General features: G+C 48.9%; 2 protein-coding genes across 2 annotated transcripts; both read right to left on the bottom strand.

Annotated features, from left to right (window-relative positions):
• Positions 1 to 6898: 6898 nt before the first annotated feature.
• LOC123125656 (protein app1) lies at positions 6899 to 7585 on the bottom strand. The gene has a single exon (XM_044546120.1). It carries the CDS (start codon positions 7526 to 7528, stop codon positions 7049 to 7051), a length of 480 nt encoding a protein of 159 aa, XP_044402055.1. The 5' UTR covers positions 7529 to 7585; the 3' UTR covers positions 6899 to 7048.
• A 9656-nt stretch (positions 7586 to 17241) lies between these two features.
• On the bottom strand, positions 17242 to 18041 carry LOC123125655 (protein PELPK1-like). Its single transcript, XM_044546119.1, has one exon. The coding sequence runs from the start codon at positions 17945 to 17947 to the stop codon at positions 17522 to 17524; it is 426 nt and encodes a 141-aa protein (XP_044402054.1). The 5' UTR covers positions 17948 to 18041; the 3' UTR covers positions 17242 to 17521.
• Positions 18042 to 18375: the final 334 nt, after the last annotated feature.

Here is an 18375-nt window from a genome sequence, read left to right as displayed (position 1 = left end):
AACATTCTTTAATGCTTGATCCGGTTATTAATTCAAACCATTTCAAATGAGCTAGTCATTAGGTGTGAGGTATCCATGGTTGGATGACCAGCGCCCCGTGGACATTTGTTGATGTGCATTTGATGAGGGCTTCTCCAACGGCAACCCGCAATTTTCCTCCTGCATCCGTCCGCGGACAGGGGGTGACTAGTCTGCAGACACGGATGCGGGAGTCCGCGATCTAACGCTAGCCACATAAACTGTAAACTCGTTTTAAACAAACCGGAAGAAATTCTTGCAAAGAATGCCGGATTTCATATAAACATGACGGATTTCATACAGGTCGGACGAAAGCGGTTACATTTTGGAGATATTTTCAACTAAAAAATGAAGGGCACCAGACTACTCTACGGCTGGCGCGGCGGGTCTACAACGTCGTCCCCATGACCGACATCGGTGAGCCCCAGAGGTATATGCTTCATCGCAATGGACGACTCGCGTCCCCACCGCTCATCGGAGTGGAACCGCCACCTGATACTTCAGCCGGAGGGGAAGGGTCCCTACGCTGCACGGACCAAAATTGGTTCTTGAGTAAGGCGACGACGGTGGCCGGCGAGAGGGCAAGACATCGGTTGTGTACACCGGCGGGTGCCCGGGCGGTGGCCTTCCTGGGACCCAAGCGGCAAGGTCCTTCCGTGTTCTACTTCTCCTAGATGATGATGGCAGACTCAGACACGCTGGCCACCGACTCATCGACCTCCGCGCACCCGGCTTCTGTATCTGCCTGCATGGTGTGGTCGCGGGCACGAGAGGCGCGGTCGCATACACGGGAGGTGCAGGACGACGTGGCGTCGTCGACGGCAGCGACGAGGCCCGTGCCAACGTGGAGCAACTCGCCACTCCTCCTCAAGCTGGCCTCGAGCGACGAGTTGCTGAACCACTCACCGGCTTGGGGCGGCAACTGGCTCCATCGGGCTAGGCGAGGGAGGTGGAGTAGCGAGCTTCCTTGCTCATATCCGGCCGGCTTAGCGAGCCACCCAGGCGGCTTTTATGCCGGAGAACTGCTCTTTCTGCCCGTCGGACGTCATCGAAAGAGTAGAGAAAATGGTGGAAGGAGGAGATGTTGAGCGGTGAACTTGATGTTGCAATTCTTGCCCGGTGTCTGCCTCGTTAAAATAGAGGGCGAACGGGAGGAGCTTGCCCGGCGTTGCGTTTAATGCCTGTAGGTTCCTCGGCTTTCACGCATGTTTAATGGAGGCGTTTGAAAGCGACGAGGAGGTGCGTTCAGCCGGGCCGCTTCAATGCCGGAGACAGTGCGAGGTCGCGTCCGCCCTAAGCCGCCTTCAATGTGAAGCGGCGCGCTCTATAACAGCATGAATGCGGGCAGCTGGCGCCGAGTGAGGACGCGCGCGAGCGAGGAAGATGGTGTTTGGGTGGTCAGTGCGGTCAGAAGCGGACATGACAGCGGTCCGGACTCCCACAAATCCCCACATTTGTCTCTGGTTTGCGAGAGAAAACACGTCCGGACCGTGCCGCAGACCGATGCAGGACCGTGTTGGATGACTTTCTCGGTCCGGGCAGCGCGGGTTGCGGGAGATTCGAGGGTCGGGGTTGGACGCATGATTCCCGCTGAGGCTTTGTTCGATTACACCTCCTCACAGGGGGATTGGGATGGATTGGAGGAGGTTTTGACTTGTAGAGGGTGTAATCCTTGCCAATCCCTGCCAAACCCCTCCATTTTCCCTGTCAACCGAACAGGCCCTGAAGATTTCCTAACCTTTATCGAGCATATCTTAAAGAAAACCACTTGTTGTACTACCAAAATGGAGCTAGGAGCTAAAGAGTTGACATGACGGAGGCATGCATGTTTACAATCTTTTCAGTCTGCCAGCGAGCGTGGGATGCACAGGGATATGTATCAGACATGCGGAGCAACCGGGATATGTATCAGACATGGGGAGCAACCGGGCGGCCGAGCAGCTCACGATGGACCGTGCAAAGAGGCTTTTTTGAGGTGACGGTGTAAGCGTAAAGAAGTTGCTAGCCTGCTTGGGGAAGACAAACCAGTACTACAAGGCACGGAGGCACAGTACAAATGATGGAATCTCCAACAGCACAGTGAGTACACTAGTACGAAAGAAACTAGTAAAGCCAAAAGATTTACCAAACTTGTACTACAGCCTATGTCCCGGTGCAATTCAACCCAACTATATAAAATGTATACAACGGTTACTTAAGGCTATTTTTTTTAAAATAATACATTTTTAATTAATTTTCGGAAATATCACACCGAAATTATTATTTTCAAAAATAATACATAGTTAGCCATCTGGTGCCCGACTGGATCCAGTCGGCCAAGAGTAGGCCGATTAGTACCTTATCAGCTAACAGCAGGCCGATTGGGCTCTTGCCCACTCAAACTAATTGGCTTACAGTAGGCCAACTGGAACTAATTGGCTTCGTGTGAGCTTATAGGTGCATGCCCCATTTTCCCAGACCTAAATTTCTTGTTTCTGGGCAGTAAGGTGGGTAAGCATTGTAGTCTAGTCTCGTACTCTCGCCAAGATATGTCCAAATCTGGATATCCTTTTAAGTTGTATGTTTCCTCTCATAATATGGATATCTCTACTCTTAATGGACGAGTTGGTGAATAGTCTCCGCGGTTTAATTTCGTTGGTTTTTTTCCGTCTCTCCTCCCACCACCCCCTCCCACCCTGGTCTATCGGTTTATTTTTCTCTCCACTCTTTATTACAACCAGAACTTTCCTAACGTATAACAAATCACGGATCTAACTTCCTTAAATTATGCAAATCAATCGATTCCTTTTATTGGTTCAATTTGTCTTAGGAAACAAATAACATATTTTTAGGAAACAAATAACAGACACATCACAACTTTCCTCCCAATAAATAGTTTCTTAACATTTGCAAATTTTCCTAATCAGACACGTCACAAACGAGCAGGTACTGATATCACGTTACCAAACAATAAAACCCCATTTGCATAGAAATCAGTTCAAAAATCCTAAATTTCCTAAATTTTTACCTTTCCTTGATAACAACCAATATTTCCTATGTTTTCCACCTATTGAAGGAAGTCACCCCTCCATCGATATTAGCATTTTTTTGAACTGAGATCTCCGGGTTATGATTTTTTTTGCGATTCTTTCCAATTGTGACCTCTCCTTCCACTCCGGCTCCTTCTTGCATAAACACCTCCACCACAGCCAGGTGACACCGCCCCAGACCTCCTGCCTCTCCACACCTTCTCCGCCACCTCCTTCTCGTACTCCATTAACAATCCCTCCGCCACATTTGTCCACGGCGGTGTCAAGGGCATGGCGCAGCAGCGTACCAGCGGTAGAGCAGCGCATAGCAGCAGGAAGCAACACGCAGCAGGCGAGGCGAGCGGCCGACGGTGGAGGGTAAAGATGCGGCCGGCGTGGCTGAGGGGGCGGACGGCAGAAGATGGCCACGACTGGAGGCGGCGCGAGGCAGGGGCGCGACAACGGGGCGAGCGAGGGGATAGGCAGCAGCAGACGGGGCGAGCGCAGCCAGCGAGAGTGTGGCACGCGGCCAGGGTGTGTGTCGCGCGGGGCACAGTGGTGCGGTGGCTGCGGCGAGCGCGACGACAGCGGCGGGCGCGACCAATGCGGTCTAGCACGGGCGTGGGCATGGAGAGGGAGTGGACCCGCGGGCGCGGAAGAAGAGCGGCAGGCTCGGGCATGGGCGTGCATAGGAGCGCATGTGCCACGGGGTCAATCCGAGGAGCTCGGTGGCTACCCCTGCAATGGCCATGGCGGACGGCGGTTCTCGGCCACGGCGAAATACCTAATGAGAGCAAACGAGAGGGGAAACAGGGGAAAGGCAAGAGGAGATCATGGCGGTGTCAATGGCGCCCTAGGGGAAGACATGGGAGCTCGGGGCGGCGCGAATCGAACGGCAATGTCGCGGTGGTCCAAGGTTGAGGAAGACGGCAGCGACGTCGATGCGGGGGTGCTGGACTTGATCTCGTTGGCGCAGACGAAGTAGCGAAGGCGTTGGGAGCTCCTCGACAAGCTCCTAGCCCGCAGGGAGGGCAGTGGCCGTGTGGAGGGGGTTGGTCATGGTGGCCGTGGCGTCTGACTTCGTCCAGATCGACGGGATCGAGCGAGCGAGGAGGAAAAGTGGATTTGGGAGGGGGCGTCGAGGAAGAGTGAGGCCATGGGGGCAGGGAAGGCAGGGCGTCACCCTTATCCATTCCCCTTCGATGCTAGCGAGGTGGTCGGGCGGGAGCCCGACTCTGTAGCGACGCGGCTCGGGGAACAGGAGAAGACGACCGCGCGGGGACTGGACTGCTGAGCCGGTTCGGCGGCAAGGCCCGGGGGGCAGGGTGAATCCCCTTTTACATCGTCCTTTTGATTTTTCAATGTATTTTAATTTGTTTCTCCTTTTTAACACCGTTTTCTATTTATTCTTATCAACTAAATGATCTCTACTCCTAATGTCTCAGTTGGTAGTCCCCGTTCCGGGTTTATTTTCGTCCCACCTCCCGAGTGAGGGAGAGGGGGAGAGAGAGTGAGGAAGAGGGAGGGAGAGGGTGTGTGTGTGAGAATTTAATGGTAAAAAAGGTCGTCAATGTCACTTAATATGTAGAGAATATTAAATGTAATATTAACATAATTGATATTGAACTTTTAAAGTTAATGTGGCCCCGTTGCAACGCATGTGCGTTCTTCTAGTCCTTTTAAGTTGTACGTTTCCTCTCGTAGTCTTGTACTCTCGATAAAGGAAACATACAACTTAAAAGGATATCCGAATTTGGACATATCTTGGCGAGAATACAAGACTACATTACAATGATTGCCCAACTTAGTTAAACTTAGGCCTGACAAAATGGGGCATGCACCTATCAGATTAGAGGAAGCAAATTAGAACTAATTGTCCTACTGTAAGACAATTAGTTCCAGTCGGCCTATTGTAAACCAATTAGTTCCAGTCGGTCAACAATTAGCGGACAGGAGTGGGCACAAGCCCAATCGGCCTGCTGTTAGCCGACAGGGTACTAATCGGCCTACTCTTGGCCGACTGGATCTAGTCGGCCACCAGATGACTGACTATATATTATTTTTGAAAAAAATAAATTCGGTGTAATATTTCTGAAAATTAATAAAAATGTATTATTAAAAAAATTAGCTACTTCAGGGCATCTTCAAAGCAGACACGGCATGCACCTAGATCACGTTGTGCGGACCACAGAAGCCATCCAAACTGGGACTGTATCGGTTTGCGACGTGATTTCTCGCACAAACCGGAGACAAATGTGGGGGGCTTCGCGGGAGTCTGGACTGCTCCCAAGCATTTCTAAAATCGGCAAAAATTTCTAGAATCGACGGACATTTTCTTGGAAATTGATGGAACAATTTTTGAAATTCACGAACATTTGTTTGACTTCACGATTTTCTAAATGCATGATCACCTTTTGAATTAGAGAACATTTTATGAATGAATAAACTATTTTGTAAGCCACAAACAGTTATTTTTGAAATTTTAGGATATTTTCCATTCATGAGAATTTTTGAAATGGTGAATTTTTTTCAATTTCGTTAACAGCTTTTAATACACAAACTTTTCAAAAAAAATCATGAACAGTTTTGATTTGCCGGACATTTGTTTTCAAAATTTTGAATTTTTTTAAATAAGCAAAACATTATTTATAAAATCATGAGCACTTTTTGAATCCACGAACATTTTATGATTTATTAAATATATTATTTCAAATTTTTTTATTGAAACTTTTTTAAGTCCCAAATTATTTAAAGTAGGAAAAAACAAAAACAGAAAAAAAAGAAAAATTAAAAACAGGTCACCCGGACATGGGCTGGCCCAAACAAGCGTGCTACATCTTCTCACAGCGTGAATAGAGCATAGTATAGGAGGTACCTACTGCATCGGCAGGCCCAGGCGAAGGATACTCTGCGTGAAACTTTTTTTTGTCACTTATAGGTAGCATTGGTGAGTAATATTTTGCATCTCTAGAGGCAATTTCCGTGACATGCCGCAAGAAGCAATATCCCTTTATTATTAGATATAGATATAGAGGTATATATAACATGTAAATCTATATTTATACCTACTATTAAAAGAAATAGGTATTCTTGGTTTGGTTTAGTTCTTTTTGTTTGGTTGGAGTGCACGCTAAGCGATCTGAGCCAGGTACTTGTATGTTGATCGGCCTTTTATGGGCTTTCATAGAGACCGCTAAAAATAATTGGGTCAAAACATATCAACATTGTGGGAATTGATCACATGACCTCCTATCTAGATCTTCGATGTAACAACCAACGACCTATGCGTCATTCACATTTACTAATCCCAACTCGCTCTAAATATACGAGTGACAGTCCTTGTGTTTAGGGCGAGCTAATTAAGCGAATGACCTAATGAAAGGAAGGATTATGAGCTTAAATAAAATATTTAAACGGAGCTGGCTAATTAAAAAAGTATTATGGGTAAACCGGTGGAATAATTAAAAGAAAGATTGTGGTCTTAATTATATTCAAATAGATGAGGCTAATTAAAGAAATGACTTGAGGTAAAAAGGTATGATAATTAAAAGAAAACATTTGTAGGCTTTAATGTGTTGGAGCTACTAAATTAGAAAATGAAGGATTTGATTCCCGACTAAAACGGGTGAGGATGTTATGGTAACTAAAGAAAGGATTATACTTAAATGAAATCAGTGGGAGATTATGTCCGGCCAAGAAAATATAACACGGCTAAATTGCATCGTATCTTTTTATGTTCATTTTGTAGAAGGATACTGTGAGACATTATGCTTGCACAAAACATCAATTTTTCCCGGTGCAAAGCATGGGCATATATGCTAGTAAATTAAAATGCCGCATATATATACTAGGACAAGAACACCCCTTTAATATGAACACACAATAACTAACAACTGAATTGAAATGTAAAGCATACAACTCGAAAACAAATACTTCACATGAGCAACAAGTGATGTAGCCACTGGAACATGAGAGCGTGTGACCATCGACTTGGTGCACGCGTCACCATGCATGTGGCACTCCTAAGTTGATGGAGGCGGCGCCAAGAACGGCATAGGCACGTTGACGGTCGGGATAGAAGGCATCGGCGGCAGCGTCATCTTGGGCATGGAAGGAATGGCGGGCATCGGCGGCATCGTCACCTTAGGTACAACGACGGCGGGCATCGGTGCCATGGTCACCTTAGGCATGACGATGGCCGGCATTGGGGGCACCGTCACCTTGGGCACTGCAGGAACAGCGGGCATGGGCGGCAGTGTCACCTGCGGCATGGTGGGCACAGTCGGCATAGGTGGCACAGTCAAGGCCGGCACCGTCGGCACAGCCGGCATCGGTGGCAGCGTCGGCATGGTTGGCACAGCCGGGAGGCCAGGGACGGCAGCCGCAGCGGGTGGGGCAGCCGCCGGGGTGGTGTCGGCCAAGTGGCGAGCGGCATGGCACGTCGTGCTGGCGAGGAGCGTGCACGCCATGATCATGGCCAAGAATCTCGTGGTGGAGGCCATGGCTAGCTCCTAGATTTTCTCTGAGATGGTTTGCTGCGAAGCGACTGCGAGATGTCTCTGATCTGTTGGGATGCAAGGACAGGGGTCGACGCCTGGAACTTATAGCCCAGGTGATGGATGGCCTGATTAGATTGGTTGTTGGCCAGACTCGCCATGGTAGGCAACACAACTTTCTCCGGAACCATAGTTGGTAACCATAACGTGTTACGTTAGTCAGAAGTGACAACATGTTTATATGATCGAGCAGGAAATTAGTTGCAGCGGTCGATCGATTGGGATGCGATGCATGCATGAATGCCGCCTCAGATTTCTGTGCTTAGGTGAGGAGCTGACGCTGCAGGGGTACCTCTCCTCGTCACTCTTTCTTCCGATAAACAAGTATTTCAAACACAACACAGGGATGTGTGCCGACTGCCGAGCCCCTCGTGCCTTGCCCCACCCAATGTGAAATCGAATAAGAAAGGGAGTGGCTACAGCCTAATTGATTTTTGTTAGAAGGGAGAGAGAGAACTGTGGAATAGTTATGTATTGCTTGAGCCTCATGCGCATATATATAAAAGTACACGATTATTTTGGAGTATAAGGTAAGGTAGAATAACATCCTACGTTATCCTAGCTTTCCTAATAATCACGATACTCAATATCCCCGCAGTCACAACGGTAGCGACGCAGACGGTGAGACTGGAGAAGAATTCGAAGGCCAAGCCGATGGACATCCCCCACAGTCGTAACGGTCGATGCATCGCGGAAGTCGTGGCTGGAGTGAAAACCGACGAGGTTACTCAAGGAAGGCGGTAGCCCTTTGTGCCGATGCCAATGGAGCCGAGAGCGTAGGTTGGTGTAGCCGTGGTCGAGGTAGCCGTGCGAAGAACGCCGTGGTCGATGTCGAGTCGGGGTAGCCGGTGTCGAGGAAGTCACCGTGGACCCGGAAGAAGAGTGGCGGCGGCAGCCTGAGGAGGCGGCGGCGGCGGCTAGGTCAGAAGCGCGGCGACGGTGCTCGAAGTAGGCGAGGAAGAACCCGACAGCGTGACGAAGACCGGCGCGGACGGTGGCGTTCTTGCGCCTAGGGAGGCGGCGCGACGCATACCACGTAGAAGTCGACGTGCGGGGACGGCGGAGTGGACCGCGCGCTGCGACGCTACGGCCTGAAGAGGCGACGCGGCGGCAGTGCGCGGGTCGGGGCGACGGCAGAGACCGCGTGCCACGCTCGCTACGGCCCGATGAGGCGACGCAGCGGCAGCGTGATGGTCCGTGCAACCACGGGGACGTCCTGGAGCGGACGGCCTCAGGGCGGCGGTGGACCGCGGGCCGTGGCACTACGGCCCGAAGGGCAGCGCGCGGGTCGGTGTAGCCGCGAAAAGAACCACGGGGCGGCGGCAGGGACCGCGTGCCACGCTCGCTACGGCCCGATGAGGCGACACAGTGGTGGCGCGAAGGTCGGTGCCACGAAGACGGCCTGCAGCGGACGGCGTCAGGGTGGCAATGGACCGCGGGCCGCAGCACCATGGCCCAAAGGGCGACGCAGCAGTAGCGCGCAGGTCAATGTAGCCGCAGAAAGAACCATGGGGCGGTGACGTTGCGGTCAGCTGTAACCCGTTGCTCGATCGGTGTTGATGATGAGTAATTGATGACAAACTTCACATAATCCGGCGGTTGATGAGACCAAACGATGTGCGCTGGACGCGGGAGAAAGAAGGCTGATCGTACACGCGTGAGCAACCTTTAATCACACGGGACGCAGCATGCACGAAATTAACTAACAGGAACATGCATGTAACGAGGCCACCTTGTGAATAGAAGGAGCAGCTCGGACGCGTGAGTAGCCGGCCACACTTCGTGTCCCGTGCGAGAGATCGCAGGCCATGGCGAAGATGGCAGGCCAGCGAGCGACCGCTGAACCAGCGGCCTGACGCGCAGCATGCGGGAGTCGGGCGCCGATCCAGATCCTGTCGGGGTTGATGAAGATGTTGAAGTAGACATAAATTGTAGATGACAAACGGTGAAGGCGACGCAAGCCGATATATAGATCGGAGAACCCAAAAAGAAGCGCTGATCAAGACGACCGGCGTGAGAGAGAAAACCCGAATCAAGGATCGGGAAAAAGACTCTCTAGGGCAGCCGATCAACACGGTCGGCGGACGAACCCTAGGTACGGACGGCGCGGCCCCCGGCGGCGGTCATGGAGGGCGACCGCCCCGGAGGCGTGCACGCGGGGCGGAAGCAACGGGCGACGACTAGGGTTGGATCGGTAGGCTGGAGTTAATTGCACAGAAGTACCATAATTGGGGCATCACATGCAGATTGGTACCACGATTTTTAATTTTTGCGTGTCAGTACCAACGTTGTTCCAGGCTGTTGCAAATAAGGCTAAAACTCTGTTTTATACGTATTGATGGTGTATCTGACCGACGGGACCCGCCCGTCAGGTGACGACATGGCATGTTTTTTTTCAGAAAACCCCCTTACATTGTATGTAATCACAAAAATGCCCAATTTTTTTGCGGGAAAAAGGTTCCATGAGAGGCTTTTTTTTTGTTCGCAATTTCCACCACCGAATCTGGACTGGTTTGAAATTTTCTGCCACTTGAACAATTAAATAAAAGGAAAGGAAAATAAGGCGCCGGCGCGTTGTGGTTAGCGCGTGGACTTGAACGTGAGTTGCGCTGTGTAGGGATAGCGGTTTTGCCTATGGGTATGGGTACCCGCGGGTACCCTACCCGAAAACAACGGGCATGGGCAAGACTTGGAGAGATTTTGTACCCACGGGTAATGGGCATCCATACCCGCAAAATATATGGGTAGGGCATGGGTATGAAATTATGTCCATGGGTAACCCAATGGATACCCATAAAACATTAATAAATGAAAATAACTCTTATGTCCGGTGAGGTCAACATCCAAATCTTGTGGCCCATCCTAAATCTCGTATTCCTTCAACCGGCCATAGCTCATAGGCCCATTATCACCTGCTTGCCACTCATCCTAAGTCTTATGCGACTCCTTGAAAAAGATGAAATCTTGACCCTTCGCTACCGAACTGCTGTCCAACGCTCGACCTAGAGATCCCCCATTCCCACCATCGTCTTCCACTATATTGGGATTCCACCAACGGCTGATTATACTCCCTTGATGCCTCCAAGAGGCCACCAATCAGAGGAGGCCACGTCAGTGCTATACTGCTCGCCCATTGTCACTTGAATTTAACTCATTTCTCCACCTTTAAAAAAAATTAAATGTTATATATTGTACCCACTAGATACCCATTGGGTATAGGATACCCGATGGGTATGGGCATGGGTGCCAATTTATGCTCACGGGTATTGAAGTGGGTGGGTATGTAAATTTTCCATGGGTATGGGTTTGGGCAGAAGGAGCTTGTACCCGCCCATACCCTACCCATTGCCATCCCTAGCGCTGTGGCGTTGTGGTTAGCGTGTGGCGCCTGTGGACTGCAGGTCGCAGGATCGATTCCCGCCGGTGCCTGATTTTTCTTTCCTTTTATTTATTTGTTCAAGTGGCGGAAAATTTCTAACCAGTCCAGATTCGGTGGTAGAAAATTGCGAACAAAAAAGAAAGCCTCTCATGGAGCCTTTTTCCCGCAAAAAATTTGGGCATTTTTGTGATTACATACAACGTAAGGGGGTTTTCTGTAAAAGACATGCCACGTCGGCACCCGACGGGCGGGCCCCGCCGGTCAGATACACTGTCAATACGTATAAAACAGAGTTTTAGCCTTATTTGCAATCGCCTGGAACAATGTTGGTACTGACACGTAAAAATTAAGAATCATGGTACCAATCTGCATGTGATGCCCCAATTGTGGTACTTCTGTGCAATTAACTGCCCCAATTATGATACTTCTGTGCAATTAACTCGTTAGGCTAATACCATGTTAGAAGGGAGAGAGAGAATTTGTGGAATAGTTTGATGTATTACTTACGAGCTCTTTTACGGTGATTGTAGAGTTACGATTTGTAATTTCATGTAACTCCAACTCTGAATTTTTCTGGCCATTGGATCTCGAAAAATCATTTAAAGAATTATTTTTTCTCTAAAAGGGTATAATAGTAACCGAATCTCTCGTCCGTTTCCGTTCCAATTCTCCTCGGATAGCCGCCGCCGCACATCCCGCTCGTAGATGGCTAGGCGGTGCGCCGTTCGGATCATCCCCGCGCGGCGGACCCGATCCAAGCGAGAAGCAGCAATCCGGTATCTTGGTGTCGCTCCTGCCGTCAATGTTCCGGCCGGCCGGCAGTACTGCAGGTCGTACATCGCGGCGCGCCGAAGCCTCGGCTAGTCGGCTGCCCCACCGCCCCCAACCTGCCAGGATCTCTCTCCACCGTACGTCGGATACCCTACTGCCTGAGTCAGCGCCGCCGGCGACCTTCCCTCCCACTACAGGTAACTTGCATACGTGTTGTACTAGCTCTTCTGATCCTCATGTTTGCGCGGCGGCTGTCCCATGGTGTGATTGCCACTCAACAACGCCCAACCAGCTGTTAGTTCAGAGGAATACACTTGCCGATACGCTCTAGTAGTACAACTCTGTTTTTTTGCCTGTTCACAAATCTGAACATATTATGTTCATGCTTACTGTGGTGAACTGGTGATTAGCATACTCATGTCTTTTCCCACGAAAAAAAGAATACTCATGTATTGGGTTGTGCTCACAATTAAGCTCTCCCCTGCGACATGATGAAGATGTATGGTTTATGCCCTGGGGGATGTTTGATAAAATGTCCTGGGGGATGTCTAGGTGGGCTGCCAGGTCACTGCTTGGTCGCAAAAACCGAATCCAACTACGCTGCTTAAAACCGGCCCAAATGCCCAGACTGATCGGCAGTCTCCATATCCGGCCTAGACACGCCCGCTCACCATCGCCATGTCGAATCGGCCCACTCTGGCCCACCCTGCTCCCACTGCCATCACCACAAAAACCCCACCCGCTCGGACGAACCATAGTCACTCTCGGTCCTCTCGCCCTCTCTGCTCCCCTCATGTCCTCTCCACTTCCTCTCCTCTCCGCCTCCTTCGCCATGGCCAGGTCTAGCCACGACTCCGGCAGCGAGACCGATCCCATGGACTTGGACGACCTCGTGAAGGAGGATGGCGGTTCTGCCAGTGACGTGTCCGACGGCGAGAAGCTCCTGCTCTGCAATGCCATCTAGCGTTCGCGGTTGGAGACCGGCGGGAGCTCGAGCTCCGTCTCGTTCGCCGCCGGCTCCTCCGGGACACACTGATGCATTGCAGGCCGTGTTCGCCCGTCTCGCTCTGCGCCGCTCCAGATCCTGGAGCAGGGCGGCCATCTCCCCTTCCCCTTCGTTGCCAGCACCGCCCGGGCAGCGCTGGGTGCTCGTGCTCTTGGCTCCCGTGGGGATGCACATGCCATATTCGGAGGTGAAGGCAGCCCAGCGTGCACGGCAACGGGCCGCGGCCACGGTGGAGCCCCACTGTTCCCGCCAATGTGCACGCTCGGGCCTTGTCGACCCGGAGAAGGCACTCCTCCGCGAGGTCATGCGGCATTCACTGACCACGGAGGAGTCCAACGCTAGGCGCCTTCAGCGCAAAAACTCAAAGGCACTCTAGCTCGGGCTCGAAGCTTCCTAGCGCCCCGCAAGGGAGAAGGGGGCCGCCAAATGAGCTAAATTTTTATCATAATGTCTAGTATAAAATTAAGGAATTTTGGCTATGATATTTCTTTTACTTCCAATGTTATAAAAATAAAAATCAAACCATGGAAGATATTGCAATGAGAAGGTGGTAGATATAAGTGAGAAAAACACATGCCCGTAGAATTCCTTATGTTGAAAATGTTGAAATGCTCAAAATTAGTACAAGCCACTATTTAGTGTGTGGGCATCAAACGAACCATCATCTGAAAATGAACAAAACTTTGAAGTTGAAAGCATATACTTGTAAAAATAGTCTCACAATTATGTCTTGAATGAAGTGTTTTTTGGTTGGAGATAAATTATAAACCCGGTTTGGAGCAACAGATCAGCTCTCAAGCTTAATAAACATGAACAAAAAGTAAAAGGCTACTAAAGAAGATCGCCATTGCTGCCAAAAGTCAATGCCTTCCTGGGATTGTTAAATGCTCATTTCTTCGTTCTTGGCGATGACCCATCTTCGTCCGAGCCCCCCTCGCCCCTATCCCTGAACTCACATGAATTTCTGTTTTGTTCGTACATACCCTGTCCAAAAGCATAGAATGGTAGTTAGATCAACATAGAAATGATGTAGCCATTTGTTTTATATAATATGTAGTAACTTGGCATTATAACCAACATGTTCATTCATGGCATCGCCACTATCATCCGATAATGGATAATTTTTCACAATGTACAAGTCAAATTTCTTGATAATGGTATTGTGCCTGCTCATCCTGCTGCGGTTATAAAATGGTTTTGGTTTGTATGTCGATGACATAATGATAAAATAAGTAAATAAAAGAACAAACCTTCTGTCTATACTATGGTCCAGTATCATTCAATTAGCAGTATTCAAAAGAATGTGAGCGAACTAAATGTAAGAGTGCTTGCTGGTAGGTGAACTACAGAATTCAATTACTAACTCCCATACTGCTACATCCAACTACTAGCTCAGAAGAAAAGGTTGATTACACTTCAGTTTTGTAATCTATGATTTTGTTGCTTCCAAATAAAAATGTAATATCTGAAAGATTTAATCTTTTCTTATGAAGCGACAGGCACCAGAAATTTGAAGACATAATAATAAAATAATCCTAATAGATCAACTTTAGTACTGACCGCTACTGCTTCTGCAATTCAAGCTATCCAGATAGTTCAAGCTAGCTTGTTGTGGAATTTAGTTGGGCATGACACTGCAATGCAGAGAGTTCAGGTTGGTTGCAATCCACGATAGGCAAACAGGCTACAGGATTACTACTTACATGATTTCCTAGTCTTTTAACCACTTATTTCCTTGGGAGTCTCAACCATTTCCTTTTGATTTATATTATTTTTCATTTCATTCTAGAATTTTTAAAAAAAATCCAAAAAGCCTTTTCTGTTTATCCATTTTAATTTCATCATTAAATAGAAACCCTTTCGGAATTTTTTTCTGCTAATTATTCTCTAATAGCACCTGCTCCTATTGCAGTTTCCCGATTTCGAAATGTCTTTTACATTTTGAGTACATGAACAGAACTCTGCTTCTTATACTAACCATCTTTATGCTAGATCTGCAATTGTGAATTTAGTGATATAAACTTTCTACAAAAATTAACAGTAACTAATAGCCTACTAGTTACTGATAATTATCAACACTTGTAATATTCCTCTTGTATCTCCTGTTATCTGGCTACTCCTGTTATGTAGTACACATATGTGGAGTTTCTAGTGTTGTAGAATTATTTTTGCCATGGAAGCACACCAGTATCATGATTCATGCCATTCTGGTATAAGATGAACTAAAGCTTATTCATCAACTCAGCAAATGAAAATACTGCATCCTACTTCTACAGATTATGTGTTCTGATATCCTAATGAAACAAGACCTCATTGATGTGTTTCTACTCGAACCTGCAGACCATCCAGAGAATATGCTAATTGAAGAACAAAGGGGAGAACTTGGAGCTTTTATGCTAATTGGAAGAGGGGGTTTACCTTATTGTAGATTGTTACAAATTCTTCTCTGACGCTGCAATCATCCTAGTCCTCTTGGATCTTGATCTTGGGGATTCATGTCCGCCTCTTCTGGCGGACCTTGCCGGCGATGGGAATGGTGAGATAGGGGGATGGATTGGTGATGGGAAAAGCTGCTGGGGGCCATGGTCGAGGTAAACAACGGCAGTGGGGTGAGTGAGCACGGTGGAAGCAGGCGGCGGCGCTGAGGCAGACATGGGGGAGGTGGACAGCGACGCCATTGCAGCCATGGAGGAGGTGGACAGAGGCGCTGGGCCGGTCATGGCGCACATGGACGGCGGCGCTAGGCCGGCCATGGCGGAGGTGGACGGCGGCGAAGTGGCCATGGCTGAGCCATGCGTCGGCGATCCATTATCCCCGCGGCGGCGTGGCTGGCTAGGCAGATACGTGAGTTCGATGTGGGCACCGCGGGTTATGGTGTGACGGATTTACCCTTGCAAAAAACAACTGATCCCACCAAAATATTGTAATGATCCCATCGTTACATATAATTTTCCGTAATTTTAGTTTTGTAACTCCTCGTAACTCCTATTTTCCCACCGTCAGATCGGGGTGGATGGACGGCTCATAAAATCGCCAATCACCGTAACAGTTCTAATTACTTAAGCCTCATGGGCATATATATAGGAGTACATGATCATCTTAAAGTATAAGGCAAGGTAGAATAATATTCTACGCTATCCTAGCTTTCCTAATAATCACGATACTCAACAATTTTGAATAGTCAATCCGTGATTGACTACAAATATTTGGTGAACATTGTTAACAAATTTCAGTGGCATTCGTGTTATAATTACTTGATGCTCGGTAAATCGACATGTGCCTTTGATTTTTTCCAGCACGTGCCTTTTAGAGTGGGTTGTTTGCGTAGTCTTTTATGCCGACTTGGGCGTTTTGATGTAGAGATTACGATTTCAGGACATTTCAATGTTGTTTTCGTTCTTATTCCTGCATGTTCATCCGTTCAACTACTTAAGTCAGTTGTATTGTGAACTTAAATTTTCGCAAAGTGCATTTACGATGGTGTAAGCTCCCGTGACAACCTCAACTATTTGAGTGGGAACAAAGGGAGGAAATTGGTGGCCAACATCTGAGTATTTGGTGGATGGCCCTGGCAGAAACATGCTTGGGCAGTTGGGCTACGCAGGCAAGGAGAAACACACCGCCATGATGTCCTTCCTGCTCAGCCATCCAACATATCCCTCAATTACTTACCCCTTTGTCCAATGAAAAGCGGAAAGAGGAGGGGAAGAGAGTAAAAAATGAGTTTGTGATGACATTGGAGTCGTCTTATATATGCTAAATTGGCGGTGTTTGGGAACACATCCGGACACGCCTATACAACCCCCCAATTTGGGGATATACTAGGGGATTTCAGATGCCCCGTTAAGTCCACGAGCAAACAAGGGATATCGTTGAAGGTATAAAAGTGCCCGGACCGTCAAGTTTGGACATGAGGGCAAATTAGGGGATAACGTTGGAGATGCCCTGATTGACACTAGTGTCTTGTGTTCAAAACTTCTTTTGTGTGGCTCATGTTCAAATGTTTAATCGTAAATAAAAGAAGCGGCCTTTATACGCTTGTGTTGTGCCTACATCAAGATCTCAACATCAGTCAGTGACACTAACAACAGTACAAATGGCGAAAGTTTTGAAAAAGAAACAAGGTTATTGACGAGAAGGATTTCTTTTCTTAAAGGATGTATACATTAGAGTGTACTTGCTTGGTAGGCATGAAATCACTGATAAAGAGTTGCCTAGCTCCGATGAGCTTGCAAGCATAATTTGGAATTTCTTAGAAGCGGGCATAGCTAGGGATGAACTACGAGAAGTTAGAGCAATTAATGGGTAGGTATCGTAAACATCCTGAGTGTATCACGGCATTGAAGCAGAAGAAAACAATGGTAGGGTTCCGGCAACATTAAGTGGTGCCGAACAAAAGCTTAGGTGAGGAGACCAGAAGAAGCTTTGGTTACTCATTTCGAATCTATCGAAAGGAGTGTGCATGTTCAACTATTCAGTTAAGTGAAAAGGCTGACAAAATCATCACAGAAAATATGAAACTTTTGTCATTGGTAAACAATTACATATAGACATGGGACGGCCCCTCAACAGTCAAACACTAGCAGCAACAGACTAAGAGTACATACACTGAGACGTAAACAAACTGTAGGATCTACTGCTACATCACGCTTAAAACGCAGAGCTTGCATGTAAGAACATATGCGTCGTGACCACGGAGTGACCTGGCGCCACTCTCACATGGAAGGCGCGCCCCATCAATACATCATGGACAGGGCCAGATCGCCGCCCCGCGTGGGCACGCCTACGCCGATGGGGGTGGCGCCGCAAACGGCATAGGCACGTTCACATTCGGGACGAAGGGCAACGGCGGCAGCGTCACCTTGGGCACGACAATCGCGGGAATCGGTGCCATCGTCACTGTGGGGAGGGTGACCTTGGGCATCGGCGGCAGCACAGTCTTGGGCACGACGATGGCTGGCATGGGCGGCAGGGTCACCTGCGGCACGGTGGGGAGGGTGACCGACGGCATGGGTGGCATCAGGGTGACCGTGTCCGCGGGCACGGCGGGTAAGGTCGGCACGGCCGGCAGTCCAGGGACGGCGCTAGCAGCCGGAGCGGCAGCTGCCAGCGTCGTGTCGGCCAGGTTGCGGGCGGCATGGCACGTGCTGCCGGCGAGGAGGAGCGCGCACGCCATGATCATGGCCAACATGCTCGCGTTGGAAGCCATGGCTACGGCTAGCTAGGTAGACAGAGAGTTTTTTTCTCGTATGTGGGAGGTGATTGCAAGATGCCTGTTCTGCTCTGCTGCGATGTAGGAACATGTGTCAATGCCTCGCAATTTATACTGATAAAAGCGAGGGCGTGATTAGGCTGGTTGCTGGCTAGATTGAGAATGTTTGTGCGTGCGTTGTCAGTTCAAAAGGGGAAGTGCTTTCCATGGCGATGGCTACAATTTTCTGTGTTTAGGTAAGAAGGGGGAGCTGGCCGGCGCTGCAGCTTCGATCTGCTCAACCGTCTTGATTATTCGTACCATCGTTTCTGGCTGACGATATTGTATATATCTTCAGAACACAGTTCCATTCTGGGATTGACTTCTGGTAGAATCTGCTAGTAGCACCATAGAATTTCATGGTAAGGGGACGTCTCTGCTTGCAA

This window comes from Triticum aestivum, chromosome 5D (genome assembly GCF_018294505.1).
Source record: "Triticum aestivum cultivar Chinese Spring chromosome 5D, IWGSC CS RefSeq v2.1, whole genome shotgun sequence".
NCBI classification, from domain to species: Eukaryota; Viridiplantae; Streptophyta; class Magnoliopsida; order Poales; family Poaceae; genus Triticum; species Triticum aestivum.
Note: the sequence above shows the minus strand (reverse complement) of the source record. Positions and strands in the feature narration are given on the sequence as shown.

What these genes read in the sequence shown, in the direction of transcription:
- LOC123125656 (XM_044546120.1), bottom strand. Translation starts at nt 7,528, where the DNA reads ATGGCCTCCACCACGAGATTCTTGGCCATGATCATGGCGTGCACGCTC.
- LOC123125655 (XM_044546119.1), bottom strand. Translation starts at nt 17,947, where the DNA reads ATGGCTTCCAACGCGAGCATGTTGGCCATGATCATGGCGTGCGCGCTC.